Below are 18,143 nucleotides of genomic sequence, written 5' to 3' on the forward strand. Positions count from 1 at the left end.
GAATTGCAGTTGTCATCAGATTGTCTCTTGTGTTTTTTAAAGCTGTTCTGCACATAATAGTGAAACACTATTTCATTTTCATTGTTTACCTGCATATGGGCTGGAATGACAATAGATTTGACTTATCATAGATGGTAAACAAGTTTTTAATTCCTTAGTCTTCACAGCGCATGCGACTTCTGTACCAAAACTGAATGGGTTTTTAAATACAGGACACCATAATCTGCATAATAGTAGAATGCAACTCTAAAAGGTTTCCTCTGCGTGTGTCCAGATCATTGCAGCGCAGGAAGAGATGCTGAGGAAGGAGAGAGAGCTGGAAGAAGCCAGAAAGAAACTGGCTCAGATCAGGCAGCAGCAGTACAAGTTCCTGCCCAGCGAGCTTCGAGAGGACGACAACTAACCGCTGCCGTTTACGCTCTAACCAGTGTGAAGAGCACATCTGTATTTGTGCGCCAATGTGTGTCTTTCTAATGGCACACCTGGACAGGTATGTGGCCTCCAGTGACTTCAGAAGTATTGTGACTGATTAAACAAACCAGTAAAGCCCGAGTCTGCAGTGAACGCCGCTGACCGCATCGTGTGGGAAGATCTTCAAGTCAACTACTAGCGAGTTTGAAATACTACTGTGTGGAACTGACTACTTCGTGAAAACATCGTACAGACTGAAGAACTTCTTCATGTCCTCATGTAAAGCATAACTACTACGACTGATGTAATCTGAAACTGAATGTGACCTGCTTAGGACAAACGGCACAGCTCATTCGCTCTCATGTTTGCCCGCAAGCTCCGATTTCTTTCTTTTCTTTCAAAACTCGCAGCTCTAGTGCATAAACTTTAAGATGAAGAATTGATTGTACTGCTGTTCGTGTCACGTAACTGCATCTGAGGGCAAAAACATTTCAGCTGGGTACTCTGATAATGAATGAATGTTGGCCTTTGTGCTCCAGTTTGGCACCTTAACGTCTGTCTGAATCATGTAAATCACTGTGGCACGTCTTGACTTCAGTTCAGTGGCCATTAGCCCTAATATGAAGGAGGGTCCGATTTTGCATAATGGTGTTTCTTGGACCATAATGTGAATTTCAATAATGGACATTTGTTTTGGGGAATCTCCCGTTAGTAGACGGTTATATAAGCATCTTTGCTTTCTCTCGTCGTTTTTCTTCTGATATTCGTTGGCTGTACACGCAAAATGTCTTCTTAAGATGCAACAAATTCTACGTGTTCGTCAAAATCACTGCATATAGGTGTGATCATGTGCAGCCATTCAAACAGAATGTTTTCCATTATGTTACCATGTGAATGCTTTTCTACACAGGACAGCATATTTACCATAGAAAGAATATTTATTACTTCCGAGTGTTTTTAGCAAAGAGAGGTCTTTCGGGGGCAGACATAGTTTTGTTTAGTTGCTGTCGGACAACCTTGCAATCCTTCAGACGTTTTTTTTTTTATTCCTTTATCATTTCAGGTGTTGAGATCTACGTACGGTATGAGCAGAATTTGATCATGATGCAATAAGACGGATGGTGCTTTAGAGGGCAGTATTGGTTTTCCGTATGCCTGCAAACTTCAAGTAATAATCCAGAAGAGGATGTTGTGTTACTGAGTGCTTATGTATTTGACTTTCAGTGTAAGATAGATAGTTTGCAGAACTTGGCTGGCTCCTACATCGTGCAAATAAAGAAGAACTGGAAAGAATACCTCGCACCTTCTGAACCAGTCGAATGCCGTGCAGTACCACGTCCTATGCATGTGCTTGTTTCTGTGGGTTACTTCACCCAGCAGTAGATTTACTTTGGTCCTGATGTTGACATTTTTCTTTCCCACTCCTTTTCTAGCAATACTCAAATCACTGCCAGGGATTGATTTGTGTCAATTCACCTCCAATTCTGCGCAACAAAATTCATAATCTGAAACTTACTTGGCAATAAGCGAAACAAATCACAGCTTCTAGCAGGTTAAAGTGAGTGAATTGAAAGTGAAGTGACTGCGACACTGATCACTGCAGTTATTCTTTTCTGGGTGCTCTGTGCGACTTTTACTGAATATGCTACTTGCTGCAATAGAAGAACCTTTTTTTTTGTTCACCGAGTTTGATTGTACTGTGTTTTGTTCCCTCGTCTTACTATACGGGCTGTGTTTCAATATTAAACTACGGTATAGTGTAAGATTAGGTCCTGCTGTGAAAATGCATGGCTTTGTGTTGCAGATGCAGAGTGATTCAGACCTCCACGTACAGGCAGTGCACCACAGCTGCTAGCTGAGGACAGGCCGTCACCTTTAAGGGTTTTTTTTGTTTTTTTTTGACAGTTGAATTCAGAGGTGTTTTCTGCCGTTGTGTTTTGTGTGGGAGGGAGGGAGGGTCCACTGCTTATCAGTCGAGTCTGTAGTGTTATTATTAGTGCCTTAGTCCGTAGCCCATACAGTGTCCGGTCTGCTTGAGTGACAGCTTCACCTGATCGGTCAGTAGAAGGTACTGGACGAGCTGTCATTTTGGAAATGTAGGTTCATGTCTGTGGGTTGTTTTTTTAACATTTGTGGTCCCACTTGCTAACGTGCTGTTCCTCCAAGTGCTGAAGCCATCTGCACCCCCTTTACTTTTCTCTCTGCCACATGCAAGGCCTTTCGGGGACGACAGAGGAACCGTTCGCCAGTCAAGAAAATGTGTTGCTGTTTAAAATGTACTATCAGTATATATACTGTATATGTATATTATATATGAGCACATTTTTGTACTGCATTCCATGGGCATGCACCACAGTGCTTCTGAACTACGACAGACCGGAGGTTTGAGATCTGTCAACTGCTTTATTGTGTGTTATGAAGTCACAGAAATTTTATGGATGGGCTTTTATTTTGTTGTGCTTTTAAGACTCTATGAAAGATACATGTGGTAAGAACATTTCGATATATCTGTCACCATTAAGATGTTGTGACGCATTTCAATGCTGTGGAGTAATTGAAGTGTTCTGTATGTTTTGTTTTTTTCCCCTCTTAACAGAAATAAAATTAGGAAGCCGCTACAATAAAGATAAGTGATAACGTACAGTATAAAAGATATTTATCTGGCCTCGATAAAACTATTTTTTGTATTCACTGAAAATAAAGCATTTCAATGTAATGACATTTCTTCTCATGGTTATTTCTTTTGGGTAGCACAGACCCAAATGTGTGTGTGTTTCACAGTAGGTATGATTTTGATTATTTACAGTATCAGAACACTTTTATTTCAAATATGAGACCTGCATTTCCTCTGATCCTGGACAGTTTGAAAGCCTTTCTATAGCAAAGGACACAAATTAATCAGTATGTTCATGCTTGGAGTTGAATCCACATTTACAGCTATATTTGTTTTAATTTGGAGCCCAACTTCAATCACTCAGGAAGCATCACATTCAGCTTTCACTCCAGTTTTCAATCCTGTACACAATATCAGGGATAAACTATGCAGTTCATGCAAAGATTAAATTAAAATTGAATGAAAAAATTCAGCAAACCTGAACATGTTTCAGCTCAAAAGTAGTAATAAGTAAAAGTGTGTAAATGGTTGAAAGAGGTAAATAAACAGCTGAAAAGGTTAGCTAATAATGAGAATAAACAGTTAAAACTGCTTGCTAAAAGTACACTGGAAAAAAATAAAATTTTAAAAGGGTTAATGTTCCAGCTACTGTGGCACCAAAAAACTAGCAGACCAGCCAATCACTGTAAAAATAATAGAAAAACAAAACATCTTAAAAAATAGAGGAATTCTCTTTATTCAAATACGTTTTTGATTTTTAATCATAAGAGATAGTGTACATGTTTGGCTTTTCAACGTTTAATGAAATATATTTACATGTCTACCAAAAACAATTGCTAGATATGCAAGTATAATAATAAAATTATGTTTAAATATATTAAACACTAATAAAGAAACATTCATGTAATTTAAAAGCTTAATCTACAAAATAAAGAGCAAATATTTTTGTTAAATTACAATCCTTTTCAAATGCATTTCACAGTTTTTGGATCAAAACATTTTGCTTGAAACAATAAAAAATGTTATGGTTAGTCACCATTGCAACTAACAAAAAAATAAGTTATTTTTCAGTAAGTTTTTAAAAGTATGTCTATTTTTGTAATTTTTTTGATATCTTTATACATCTGAAAGATACAGAAGAAAATCCCCCCCAAAAAAGAGGAAAAATACATAAAAGTATGTTTGGCTTGTTTTTTACTGTGTATGCATAAAAAAATTAAAAATTGTTAGCCAAATATCTGGAAAAACTGTTGAATTTGTTTGCTAAAATTAGGAACAATAGCTACAAATTCTTAGCTTAGTTGAGATAGTTAGCTGACAGTGTGGATTAACAGGTGAAACAGCTGAAAGTAATGAAAGACAAATACAGGCCAAATAAACTCATAGCTTGAACTAATTCCTAAATAGCTACAAAAGAAACTGAACCAAAATGTTGAGTCAACTGCATCAAGAAATATTTGAACAATATCCATTATTATATAATGAAGTGTTCAATAAGATTCAATCTAAAATCAGTTCAAACGGGCATTTGACGATGAAAGGGAGTGTTGATGACGAGGTTCTGGAGTTCATCTGGCAGGGCCGTGTGGGTTCATCAGATGAAGAAGGTCAGGAATCACTGTTATATGCTGCAGGCATGTTTTGGTTTGGGCTCAAAATATACAGAGGTTTCTTTTAAATTTTATTCTGAGCAGTTTATGACATTAGCATTAATATTTTTATGATAAGTCAAATTAGCAGGGAGCAAAATTTTGCTCCCAGTTTTCTGATTAAATCCACGTCTGTCTGCCACGTCCATGTATGATGTTTGAGGTGCAGGATGCAGAACCACTACAAGTTCTGATGAATAATAAGAGAGGTAAGTTCTGGCAATCGGACAAGGTCTCTTTAAGTGTCTGTGTCAGTTTAGTGTCAGGACAAGATGGTATTTCTGAGTCAGCACTAAACCTGACGCTATATTGAGTCCAGGCTACGAGCTGAGACCCTTGCTAAATTTGTCCGGCACTAAAATTTGAGGAGGCAACGTCAATTACAGTGGCACAGCTGCTCCGGGCACTGCTTTTAAACCTGGAATCCTTATTCTGGTATTTTTCATTCAGCCAGCTTTTAGCGCTATTACGGCATACACTTTCCCATTTGATATGAATCTAGATCTCACTGACTGCTAAACATGTCTGTTAACGGTGGATGTGACTTGTAACAAGAGGCCCTGTTAAACTGACTTGGCTGAGAAGAAGACAGCAAAACCCTGGCTATAAGGACGAGGGCATTGAATTTAATGTGGACAAGCAGCTGATAGAAGACAGCTCATCCATTATTTTTATGTCCTAAATCTAATTATAATAAAAGTCAGAAAGAGGGTACAGTTACTGATGATGGCAGCAGGTTACAGAGTAAGACTAGAGGCTTCGTACACTGAAGACTTTTCCTATTTAATATAAGATTACTGCTTCTGACTTGGTGGCGCCACATGCACAAACAGTTTCCTGAGTTCTCTTTTCTCAGCCACTTTTACTCACCTTTTTTTTTCATTAAAAAAAAGGTCAGCGATTAATGGAAACTGACACAGCAGTGTCGTCCTGTACAAAACACTGCACACAGCGGCCACACGCACTCATCACTCCAGTATTTTTGCATGATCTCATACATCGGCTATGCACGTCTAAACCGTTGTGATGAGCTTCATTAATCAGAGCAAGAGATAAAGTGTGACTCAGGCGGATCAGTGGGAACACCAACTTTATTCCTCCCTGAGACTTTTAATTATTGAGGAGGAAGTGAGAAATTCCAGTCTAGACATTAACAATGAAATCATCATTTTTGTCTGGGAGCTACACGTTGCAGCTGTCTCAACACATCTATGAAGACCTGTTCAGACAATGTTGGCCTTTACTTCTGATCTGATAATAGGGTTTGACTAAATTCAAGCAACAAATCTGATATTCAAGAATATGTCAGAAACTAAACAGAGCTGTAAAACACCACATAAACACAGACTGTGTTCAGATTTATGAGCTCCTCTTGCATATATGGCCATCAACAGACAATGGTCTCCTCATGAAATCATGTTTCAGAGGACATTAAACTTCCCATAGCTCTTCAAAATACCGAAACATAATTGTTACAGGGCCGCATACTTTCGCAGATGAAGGGAATTCTGGGAATCCTGAGAAATGTTTCAATTACCTGTCTGTTGTGAGAGTTTAACAGCATACAATTAACTTTTTCCACAATATCAGTGAGATTTGCTTTTTTTTTTTTTTTTTTAAAAACTTTAAGCTTTTTCCACAAGGGTCCAAACGATTATGAAGACAACCACTTTATCTTTGCTGTTGGGGAAAATGCGTATGTTTTCGGTTTATGGTGACACCGTAGAAAAGAGTATAAAGGTCACATTTAACTCCAGTTACACGCTACAAGTCATGTTAGATCAAATAGGCCTCCACCTTCAGCTATCAAAAACACAGCTTTAATTAACGTATTTTCAAAATACTGAATCAAACCCTTAATTAAAGAAAACCATTATTTGTTGGACAGGTACAACGTGCCGATGTTCATGTCTGTGTCTATCCTGGGTGATAGGGTGACATGGATTGCGCCATGAGCCTCTCTGATCTCTGTATATGACAGGCACGCCTGGCTGGCTGCTGAACAGTCCACAAAACACATGGCAGGATGACAACACAGTGACAGCTGACCGCCTTAAAAAAGCCCCACAGGAAGAATATTGGGACAGACCACCAAGAAATAAAATGCTGCAGTCAGACATACAAAAAAGGGGAGCAAATTCATTAACAGATCTTATGAAAATAATCCTTAAACTTTTATCATCTGTACTTTGATTGTTTTCTTCAATTTTCCACAATCTCTTCGTCTTTGAGTATTCAAACTGAGTAGCATTCACATTGTAATATTTGGGCTGGCACAAGACTTGCAGCATCAAGTAACAGGAAAAAAAGTTTTTCATGTGACTTACTATTTAGATTGTTTTACCAGTTTCTTTCACAAAGAAATGACCTGGCAGAGAATCAGATTGAGAAAAAGAGTCAATGCCTCTTAAATCAGATTGAGTGAGAGTAGGAGTGGCTGTTAGGGCTGTGGACAGTTTCCAGCAGGTGCTGTCCGAGCAGTAAGACTCCAAAATATGCACTCAACAAAACACAAGCAAAGCTTTAGGGACAAAAGACACTGGGGACGAAGACTGCTTAAAGAGAATGAGAAGATACTGTCAGTGTGGGTTGTTCTTTGTTATGAACTGAAGAAGAGCAGTGCTGTTGCAATGTATAGTCCAAGTTTGTACACTTCATTTAACCTATTATTACTGTAGAGCTTATTTTATCCCACTAGCTTCATTTTTTCCTCCTCTTTTTGTGGTGCAGTTCTCCTGACATGTACAGAAAGGAATCACTGTAGTTGACAGTAAAGTATTATTACTCAACCATCCGCCTCCCTGACCACAGGTTGTGTGTGACAGCTGCGCCTGTGCCAGTGGCTCTGTGAACTATCACAGAGGCACAGCGAGGGGGCTGCTGAAATGCCAAAGCTTCTGTATCTTGCTCTGCTTACACCAGTGTATCCAGCGCGGCCCGTTTGAGATAGAACACTCAGGCATGCATTAGCTGAGAGAAGAGTTGGACAAGCTCGATGATATAACTCTACAGAGAGCAAAGCCTATCTGATAGCTGCTCGGATGTTAAACTATGTTGTGAGGGAGCTGCTGAAATGATCCCTGGAAGACAAACAAGCCATACTGGCTAACATGACACCCTCAAAGGGAGAGAAACTTTCACAGGGGCTTATCCAATCAGATATATTTGCTCTGTGTGAATAGCTTTGATGAATGAAATGCTGCTGCAATTCATTCAGTGCTAGTATCTGGATAAATGGAGGGAAAATGTTGAAAGTTGAAATGCGTGATTTATAAAACTGCCTCAAATCCTTTAATTTGGTGCTGCTGGGCACATTTTAGAGATGGTCATTTGATCTTATTTGCCCTTTGCTCCCATGAAGCTTCTGGGTCATCTTTCTGGCTGATAATTGGGGCATTATTATCAACATGTTTCTCCCAGATAACCCCCCTCCGAGGACTACTAGCCCTTTGAGTCATGACACTCTACTTCCACTTGGAGGGTGTTAGAAACAGGAGGGGACGTCTTGGTGTGAGGGGGGAGTGTCTTCCTGACGTGCGTAACCCATGTATAGTCAAAGAAGCGGTCAAATGTCTTGGAAGAGCGAATCACTGAGGAGATTCAGAAAAAGACAGGTCCTACGTTGGCAAGCAGCTGCAGTTGTTTCCAAAAAAAGTATGGGGTATCCAGTAACTGGCCAGTCAAAATACATATTTGACTCACTACACTCGAAGCGAGCTCGCACTCCAGCTTGGCGTTCAGTGTGGTTCAGACGCTCCGACCACTTCATTGAGATTCGTTTGTTTTCGGTTTGCGCGCAGACCCCCCGACACTAAGCAGCCATGGATGCCATCAAGAAGAAGATGCAGATGCTTAAGCTCGACAAGGAGAATGCCTTGGACAGAGCTGAGCAGGCCGAGTCAGACAAGAAGGCAGCTGAGGACAGAAGCAAACAGGTCTGCATCCTTTATGAAACCTGCTCTGGTACTTTTACGCACCGGTGCCAGTGGCACAGTGCGCACGGCGCTGCATGGCTCCTGTCAACTGTCCTTCCACTGAGGATTAATATGAGTGTTATCATATGAGTAAATCAACTTTAAAAGACAGTAAAAAGGAAAAAAAAATCATCTTTATTTTATAAGTGGACTGCATGAACTTGGCAAAATTACTGAGTTTTTACATCTACTTTTGGATTCTTTATTATTCAGCTGTTCTGCTTAATAATAAGCAAACTGTCTTTTAAGGCAACAGGTGTTTACAGATAATTTCCAGTCTTTTAAGAGTAATTGTCTCAACTGTCGATGTAGTTGAAGTAGCACAATTGTCCGTTATTGTCGCTCCTTATTTTCAATTAACTGCAAACACCATGAGGTATTGCATATTTGTTGTTGACACTGAGTTTGGGGATATTTTCCTTTTGTAAATAAACGTGTTTCTCTGTGAACCAGCTTGAGGATGACCTGGTGGCACTGCAGAAGAAGCTGAAGGCAACTGAGGATGAGTTGGACAAGTACTCTGAAGCTCTGAAGGATGCCCAGGAGAAGCTGGAGCTCGCTGAGAAGAAAGCCACAGATGTGAGTTTGGGTTGAAGGGGAAGTAGATCGGTGGAGAAACCCAAGTGGGGTGACTACTGGCTAAGGATATGACCTTGAAACACTCCTCGGGGTCACCTCAGAAAACTAAGGCCACCAGTCCCAATACAGTATGTTCTAATGCTTAAGTTACGCAATAATAGTCAACTACAGGAAAGATTTGGGTTACATAGAATGAATATATGGATAGTTAAATTTAGCTCTTGTGCTGTATATGGTAAGGTCACAGCTCGCTGGCTTACTGGTGCCTTCCGCAGTCATTTGGACCAATCTTAGGACCAGTGTCTGGTTTCAGTCGAACGTTTTACAGGAATATTTGGCCTGTAAAATCCTTGACAGATTTGTGGTCGTGCAGGTTTCAGTTGGCACTGCACTGTTAATATTCAGCCCAGATGAGATGACCAGTTTATTGACTGCGTTTAATGTTACGCCAATTAAGCTTAATTGACTACGTCCTAACCACAAACAAAGACGTCAGCAGCAAGATTAGTAACATAAGATAAACTTTATTTGTCCTTCAGATGGGCTTAGTTTAATTGGCTGATTGATTAGCCGGGCGAACTAAATTTAAATTGCACGAAAACCGATCCGGACAGGATCTAGATGCAAATAAATAAACAAACACAACAAATATATAAATAAAATAAGGAATATATGCACTTTTGAACTTGTAGCAGGAAAATAAAACACAATGTTTAATTTTAAGAATATAAAAACAATATTAATAAGTTGAATGTTCACGCTTTTAAATAAATCAGACACGTTAGTTATATGCGTAAAATTGTGACTAATTGGTGCAATTTTGCTATCGTCGCATCTCGTGGTTAAATCACTGTGTGATGTTTGGAGCTGTGGGTTTGATAGGGTTGGCTCAATTTAACAATAGGGGATGCACTTAAAATAGCTCCCGAGTTATATAGTTAAATAGCATCCAAAACATTTTAAAATAACATGAAATTGATTTTAAGGAACCCCTGTAAATCACAATAATGCGTATTCTTCTTTGGGATGGTAAATTTAAATATTTGCAAGTAAAATGAGTTGCTTCCGGGGTTGGTGGCACGTCCCAATCCTCATCAGCGGTTGATTAAAGGCGGTGGGGGCAGGGATCAAACGCGCCGCATCTCCAAGCGTGTGTGTGAGTGTGTATGCCTGCACTGAGGCAACCCGCACACAGCCGACAGACAATAAACTAGCTTAGCCGGGACAAAAACAGCAGAAAAATGGCCGGTGGCAGCTCCCTGGAAGCCGTGAAGAAGAAAATCAAGTCGTTGCAGGAGCAGGCCGATGCTGCGGAGGACCGGGCAGCGTTATTACAGCGGGAACTGAACCAGGAGAGGAGTTCGAGGGAAACAGTAAGCTGCTAATGATTTAAGGCAATTAGTGCCCAGGCTGCCGACGGCATTAGTCACAAATCTGGTCAAAAAGCGTAGTTTCTAGGCCTCGTAGACCTCCACAGTAGCCTCTAACACATGCAGGTAGCTGGTAGTTTGAAATTAGCCCACTGTGGGGTGTGAGGACGTGATGGGTGGATGAGAGGACACCACCCGACACGTCCCGAATAAACAAACAGTCCTGTTAAAAGTCGGCTAACATTACAGCAGCAGCAGCACATGTCCTCGGAGTTAAACCCTTCCCTGTGCAACTAGCTGGTTGGAGCGAAAGGAGCTGCTTTTTTTCCTCCAGAATGCAAAAATGTAGCTAATTTATTCATGGGACGAGATAAGGGAGTCACTGTGAGGCAGGGAATTGAAGGTTTGATTGGAAAGAGGGAGGGACAGGTGGAGAAAAATCCCTAGCATGCACTTTAAATGCATTGCTAACATGCTTTAGGTTAAAAGAGCTCTTTAGTCTATGGGTGTAATGTCCACAATACAGCCAGCATCCATCCCTTAGTCTTCCTCCTGACCCAGCCTCTCTCAGGAGAGCTGGGGCTGGCTCAGAGACAAGCCCAAGCTCCCTTTGCAGAGCACAAAATAGGTTGGCTCCCCTTTTCCCAAGCAGTTAAAAGCCTGAGCAGCCAAATAAATCACACTGTAGCCCACGGTTTTACTTGATTTGACTCAATTTGTGGTGTTGTGCTCTCCTAGGCTGAGGGTGATGTAGCTTCACTGAACAGACGTATCCAGCTGGTTGAGGAGGAGTTGGATCGTGCTCAGGAGCGTCTGGCCACAGCTCTGACCAAGCTGGAGGAGGCTGAGAAGGCTGCTGATGAGAGCGAGAGGTGGGTATCATACACCTGGAGAATGTACCGTACTTGATCACACTGAAATCATATGACATGAAGTCAAAAACGCAGCTTTAAAGTCGTGATGTACACATAATCATACATTTGGTGTGTCTTATTTTCATTAGGTCCTCATTATCTTATACCTTTCTGCTCAAAGTTCAGTATCCTTTATTAAAAAGGATGATGTGGTAGGGTTAGTACAAGCTGCTTGGGTACTAAAACTGAAGTCATTTCAGTCCTGAACCATTCATGTGTATCTAAGGCAGCTTTTGCAGCCTTTATGTTACACAGTGGTGATGCTGGTACTGAATACCATAAAAACAAACAAGCTTTTCATATCTATCACTTTATTGCTGAATTTATACCAAACTCTGTTATATCAAAAATCAAAGATTGGCTGTTGGACTAATACTCCTGCCTCGGTGCTGCCACCAGTGGCAGGAAGTTATATTGCACTTCTGTGTGTGTGCACCAGATTAAAACTCTGCAGAAATCATTTTTGTAGCTGTTTTCTTTAAGATATGAATAAATTATTCAGTTTCTTTATTATTCATGGTATATAACTTTGCCATGCAGTACACCTGTGATATTTTGATGGAAGCCTAAGTTTTACATTTTAACACAAGCGTACATATTCACAACATGAATAATGTAGTCTTTGTTGTGATGTATGGAGGGTTTAGTAATTGTTGGCTGCTTACACAGTCACCACAACACAGTATTGCCCACCACAACATGACAGACCTGATTGTGTGTGTAAAGTATTAAATTTGAAACTCCTCTTGAATTTTAGGCCACCATCACTCATTATGAGAAACCAGCAAGAGCCATGCACTTTGTGGTAGATGTTCTTTTATTTCCTTGGCCTGTATGAGACGATCTACAGAGCTCCAGTCAGCTGTACAAGAGGGAATTATCCAAACATTACTTAAACTTACCTGTCGCACTTTGTTCTTTCCCTCAGAGGCATGAAGGTCATTGAGAACAGGGCAATGAAGGACGAGGAGAAGATGGAGCTGCAGGAGATCCAGCTTAAGGAGGCCAAACACATTGCTGAGGAGGCTGACCGCAAATACGAAGAGGCGAGTATCTCAGCTGTTCCCTTCACTCTGACCTTCAAGCTTTGCATTTTCTGCATTCTTCAGAAATACTTGTTAAGATTGCAGTAGATGCGTGAAACCATTGAGTTGTGTGTGACTGTGCATTGATGTGTCAAACTCGTGAGGGACTAGACTTTGTGTATTGTGACTTCAGGTGGCCCGTAAGCTGGTGATCATTGAGAGTGACTTGGAACGTACAGAGGAGCGTGCTGAGCTGTCTGAGAGGTAACAACTCTGTCTGTTCTCGATGAGAAGTTTAAATAAAGTCTGCAATAGATTCCTAGCTATTTTGGTTTTCACACACTCCTCCCCACATAATACCTCAACAGCAAATGCTCTGAGCTTGAGGAGGAGCTGAAGACCGTGCAGAACAACCTGAAGTCTCTGGAGGCCCAGGCAGAGAAGGTACTAATAAGGAAGACTCATGACAAATAATTTATAGTATACATGTTTGAATCTTTTGTGTCCTGTCTTGTATATTTGCCTGACTCGTGTCTTTTGGTATGTAACTACAGTACTCACAGAAGGAGGACAAGTACGAGGAGGAGATCAAGGTCCTGACAGACAAGCTGAAGGAGGTGAGTTAGCTGCTGTTTTAGTAAATCACCAGTGAGTCACTCTTTAAAAAATGCTTTTGTACATCCTGTGATAAATTTTTAACAGGTGTTTTGTAAAGCTTGGATCTGATTCATTAGTTACTTGAATTGAATGTGCTGACATATGGTTTTATTAGGAGTGATACTTAAGTGCTTTATGTTTCCTGCAGGACTGCGGTTAGTAATGTAAACCTCATAATGGGAGCTGCTAATGTTTGATCGTATTCTTCCACTCAGGCTGAGACCCGTGCTGAGTTCGCTGAGAGATCAGTCGCCAAGCTTGAGAAGACCATCGATGACCTGGAGGGTATGAATCCTTTACACTTCATTTGTAGTTGGTGGCAGAATTTTTCTTCACATCTTTTTTTCACGAAACGTCACTCAGTCAGTGCAAAAAGAAATGCTGTTAGGCCATCATTGAGCATACTTTGTTTTCCTTGATCTCCAGTTTACTTTTATTTCTCCAAAAGACTCTTAAAAAGAGAAAAAAAAAAACTCTTGGGTAAACATTGATGCTGTGTGAGGTTGTTTGTCTGGTCAGCAGGGTTGTTAAATAGTGCTCAGAACAAAGCAGTGATCCACAGAGGCCGGTGTGATATTATTCATGTTGGCAACATTTCTCACCACGGTGCAGTTTGGCATTCTGGTGTAGTGACTGTTCAAGGCCAGCTAGTCCCGAGCAGTCCTCGCAGGGTCATGGAACATGTGAGGCAGTTTCTCAGTGACTCCTCAGGAATCTGACACGGCGTCAGCAGCTGTTCACGCCTCCTTCCTATTCCTGTCCGTTTTTTTTTTGTTTTTTTTTCCTTTTCTGTTTCTCTATTTGTGTTGTCATTTGACTTTCATTCTCTGACACTGTGATTTTTCTGTTCTTTATTTTGTTGCAAACCCCTTCCCTGCCACTTGATAATAATTACCGTACAATAGATGAGCTGTATGCCCAGAAACTGAAGTACAAGGCCATCAGCGAGGAGCTGGACCACGCTCTCAACGACATGACTTCCATGTAATTCACCACATGCTTGTTTCTGCTCCTTAGCTTTAGATCTTAACACTCCTAACCACTTTTACCAACGTACAGTAGCTCCCTCTTGTGGCTTGTTGATTGCAGTGATTTGTACTCTGATAAATCATAGATGGCTGATTTTTCTATCCTCCTTAACTACTCTTCTAACAATGATTTATAATTATACTAAAGGTGTTCCAGATCTATTTTGAACTAGTCTCTCTCTTAGGCTGGATTTTGTTTTTTTTTTATTTCATTTTCTAGCTTTGTCTTGCATCCCCTTCCCTGCTTTGGTTTTGCATGTCATTCATTCCTCTTATTTCCACTTCCAACACCTTTTGTTCTTCTTTTTTTCACAGCTAAATTTTTACACCCTTCACTCCAGAAGCTGGTTGAGCATCATCATTTCGCTCCTGTGCAGCGCAGCCCAACTTTCTTTCTCCTTTGTCTCTGTACTCCTTTACCACCCTACAACTGCTGCACATTGGGCTGCCGCTGCAAGCATCCATTTGTCCATCTCTCATCCAGACCTTTGAGCCATATTGCTTTCTGTAAAATAAACATTTTCCATCTGTCAGCCCTCCCCCTTTCTTTTTCAATGTTTCATTTTTTCCATTTGTCCCTCCTTTTTTTTTTTTTCATTTTTGTTGTCTGTGTTTTAATTTATTTTGTTGAGTAGCTTTTGAATAAACTCTGAAGCTGCTCTTCCATTTACTGTTCCTTTTTCTGTTTGAGAGGAGTGCTATTTTGTATAATGGCAATATTGGGTTGTTATTGACTTTTAAGAACAAACTAGTCTTATGAAATACAATGTGTGTCTTAATCTTTCTCTACTAGACTATGGCCACATTGTTAGTAGTCATGACCAGTTACTTGCTTGGATAGGCAGTTTTGTATGTGTCCCCAGGGATTTTGAATTTACTGACTCAAACATTTTAGGAGTTATCTTTATTTTCTAGGCCATCCATACAAAGTTGTAAACCTAATGATTTAGTCTAAGTTGAGTATGAGTTAACAGACCGTAGTAACAGCGTTTGCAAGTCCTCAACCCTCTGTGAGCAGCTACTTTGCCAAAAATATAACGAAAGAGAAACTAGTGTATCTGGTTACAAACAAACACCTTGTAGGTCTGCATACCAAAGCAATCTGAGCTCATGGCAGAGGTGGAATACTTGGCCACAACACACTGATCTAACTATTATACTGACAGCTATTTAAAGAATGTAAATTCACTGAATTGCAGAAAGCACACGGAGTGTAAATGGTGTCAAAAATGGGGTTTAATTTTTTTCTAGACAATCTAAACGATTATAACTTTACATCAAATCTACTGACATTGACAAACTGAATCTGGAATATTTGTTACAAACTTACAAGCTTGTTTCAGGCCATCATTAGCATCTCAGAGGAAAAAGACATTTGTCCATAAAATACAACAAGACAAACTGTTTACAGCAGCTTTTGCTATGATGAACAAATACAGCAGGTTACTGACACTTTGGGACTCTTTCCAGTTGTGAAAAGGTGAAGTAGTTATTGCTGTCGCTTGCTGTTTATTAGACTGGTAATGTAACAGCCTGAAAACAAACTAACACTTGTTTTATGATTAAGCTTCAATGCGTCACTAACTCTTGTCTCCTGTACTAACCTGCTTTCTGTCTCTTTCCCTTTTTTCTTACCTGCTTTCTGACTGTCAAGACCATCTATACAAGCAGATTGAGAATAACCGTCTTCTGACCAATGAGCTGAGAGTAGCCTTAAACGAGGCATAAACTGGAACGGGCTCTCGTATGCATTAATTTTACTGAAACTCGAATGTCAAGGAATATTGTCTAATGCTGTTATAAAAAAACGAGTATCGGCAAAGGGGTCTGTGACACAGCTACACTAAACAAGCAACGCTTTCAATAAATGGGAGTACCAGTGGAAGATTTTCACATAATGCATGTTCAAACTGCAGTTTTTAAGTGGGAGGTCAGGAAACCTCAGTTTAGCAAAATTATGGATTGGGGTTGATAAAGTTTGTCAGTTATTGTCAGGGCTGTAGCGCATGGATTGGGATGTGATCTGCGCTGTGCTGCTGTTTGTGGGGTGAAGGCTGATGCTGGTTCTTGAAGCCCACAGCTGTGGAAAATTTAAAATCTCACAAGGAATCTAAAACTCTTCCTCAATTCTTGAACCACAGTCAAGTTTTCAGCTCAAAAATTCAATTACAAACTGATGTAGTGCTTTCACCAATGGTGTGTTCAAAGAAGTTTAACTTGCTCTGCTTTGTTGCAATTGGATGTAGTTCACTAGTTTTTATTGGTAGCATTTCATGTCAGTTTTTTGAGTTGAGTTTAACACATTTGATTTTGATGATGTTTCTGAACTTGTGATCTTCTCAAGCAAATCTGAGTGGGCATAATGGACTGTCTCCACCCCCTCTTACCAGAAATGCCTTATATGTAGACTATTAAATCTATTTAAGGCTAAAATGTAGCACAGGTGGAGATTTTATTATTTGGCATGTAGCAGCAAGGATGCAGTGTTATGTGCCTACTAAATGACAGAGCGGCCTGTTTGGACCACTCTGAAACCTGCAGGTGCTGCATTTCTCAGAAATCAAATGATCACACATGGAATGTATAATGATGATAAAGACAGAATAGTATTGGACCTAATTGTGGAGGGAAATGGATGTCTATGCGTAAAGGGGACATCCATCATTTAGGATTTAATCAGAGCTCAGATTAAATTTTTGAAGTTAGCTTTTTTTTGTTGTTGTTTAACCTAAAAACTGTTTGGTGAGAGTGCTTGGACTTGATAATGTAAGCCATGTGCATCATTCAAATCCACTGCCAGGTCAAACTTGACTGGAAAATGGACCATCCTTTGTTCCCAGACACAGCTCATGCAGTCCTGGCTACAGCCCTGTCTATAGCTGAAGTGTCACATTTACAGTATGATTCCTTGTCAAAATGGAATTTCGGTTTTGTGGAATTGGCTCACAGTTAACTAACATAAGTTGTGGGGATGTATTCACGTAATGAATGTTGATCTTCTACCAAAAACTGACACTGGGAGGTGAAATTTCTCAATCTTATGAGGTTTGCAGCAACACCCAGCACGTTTGTCACTGTTACACTGAACTAGAGCTTTGTCTGTTTATACTCTGCTTCTTTGCACCATCTGTTTTTATGGTTTTTTTTTAACTAATGCAATGCAATGCTATATTAACAGATAAACTCAGACGTGCAAAAGAAGAGGGCCTGAGCATAAAGCAGATGCTGGAGCAGACTCTAATGGAGATGGTTAACCTTTGACCCAGCTCTGGTCCTCTACCCCACATTGCTTCATGTGCTCTGAACATGGCTGGTTCCCGCATACAGCTGCTACTCATAATGTGGGGACTTGTGTCTATTTGTCTCCTCTGACCTTGTCAACTTGAAGACACTAGCTCTACGCAAGGTAGCAGAATGAGCTTTGGTGAGCTAAAGTTCAACTACACTGTTCGTAACGCACTGTATTCAAAGGTCAGTTTAAATTCACTGTATATCGCTAATGGTTTACATGAATATGTTGGGAATTAGCACTTTTTGGGGAAAATACTGCACATAATCATCATGAATGAAGCCATAATTTAAGCCAAGGTTATATAAAAGGGAATTTTATTATATGTACTCTTGTAAAGTTGCTCGTGTGTCCATTTCTTCTGTATTGTGAATTCCGTGTCAGTGATGCTGTTCACTTCCAGTTTAGTGAGGAAGAAGTTCTTAGAATGGTTGCGAATGTACTGTGTTGTTTCAGCTAAGCGGAAGACATGCTTTTGCGCTATATTCACGTTTCTGTTGCTTGTCTTGATGTTTTCTAAAAACTTGTTTGATTTTTGTCTCTCCCATTTTATCTTGGAAATGTAAAAATCACGAATAAAAAGTTGAATCAAGTAATTTGCTTAAGTTTATTATAAGTGTTTGCTGTGTGTTC

At 40.1% G+C, this 18,143-nt stretch overlaps 2 protein-coding genes across 9 annotated transcripts in view; both read left to right on the top strand.

Moving 5' to 3' along the window:
- The window catches only part of tln2a (talin 2a), a 103,988-nt gene extending 100,856 nt beyond the window's left edge, over window positions 1-3,132 (top strand). For both annotated transcript variants that reach the window (XM_022208967.2, XM_051939573.1), the window contains exon 58: window positions 275-3,132. In XM_022208967.2, the coding sequence (XP_022064659.2) occupies window positions 275-403 (129 nt within the window). In that variant the 3' untranslated portion in view covers window positions 404-3,132. The remainder of the gene's footprint in view (window positions 1-274) is intronic.
- A 5,322-nt stretch (window positions 3,133-8,454) lies between these two features.
- Window positions 8,455-18,102, top strand: LOC110961318 (tropomyosin alpha-1 chain-like). Of its 7 annotated transcripts, none has more exons than XM_022208932.2 (9): window positions 8,455-8,609; window positions 9,102-9,227; window positions 11,336-11,469; window positions 12,440-12,557; window positions 12,730-12,800; window positions 12,905-12,980; window positions 13,091-13,153; window positions 13,409-13,478; window positions 14,099-14,759. In XM_022208932.2, the coding sequence occupies exons 1-9, from the start codon at window positions 8,496-8,498 to the stop codon at window positions 14,179-14,181; spliced, it is 855 nt and encodes a 284-aa protein (XP_022064624.1). In that variant the 5' UTR covers window positions 8,455-8,495; the 3' UTR covers window positions 14,182-14,759. The 7 variants fall into 7 exon arrangements, with proteins under 7 accessions (XP_022064624.1, XP_022064632.1, XP_051816172.1 ...); XM_022208940.2 differs by lacking the exon at window positions 14,099-14,759 and adding an exon at window positions 17,400-18,102 and having other exon boundaries at window positions 8,459-8,609; XM_051960212.1 differs by lacking the exon at window positions 14,099-14,759 and adding an exon at window positions 15,876-18,102 and having other exon boundaries at window positions 8,461-8,609.
- Window positions 18,103-18,143: the final 41 nt, after the last annotated feature.

The sequence above is a fragment of the Acanthochromis polyacanthus genome, chromosome 2, assembly GCF_021347895.1.
Source record: "Acanthochromis polyacanthus isolate Apoly-LR-REF ecotype Palm Island chromosome 2, KAUST_Apoly_ChrSc, whole genome shotgun sequence".
NCBI lineage: Eukaryota > Metazoa > Chordata > Actinopteri > Pomacentridae > Acanthochromis > Acanthochromis polyacanthus.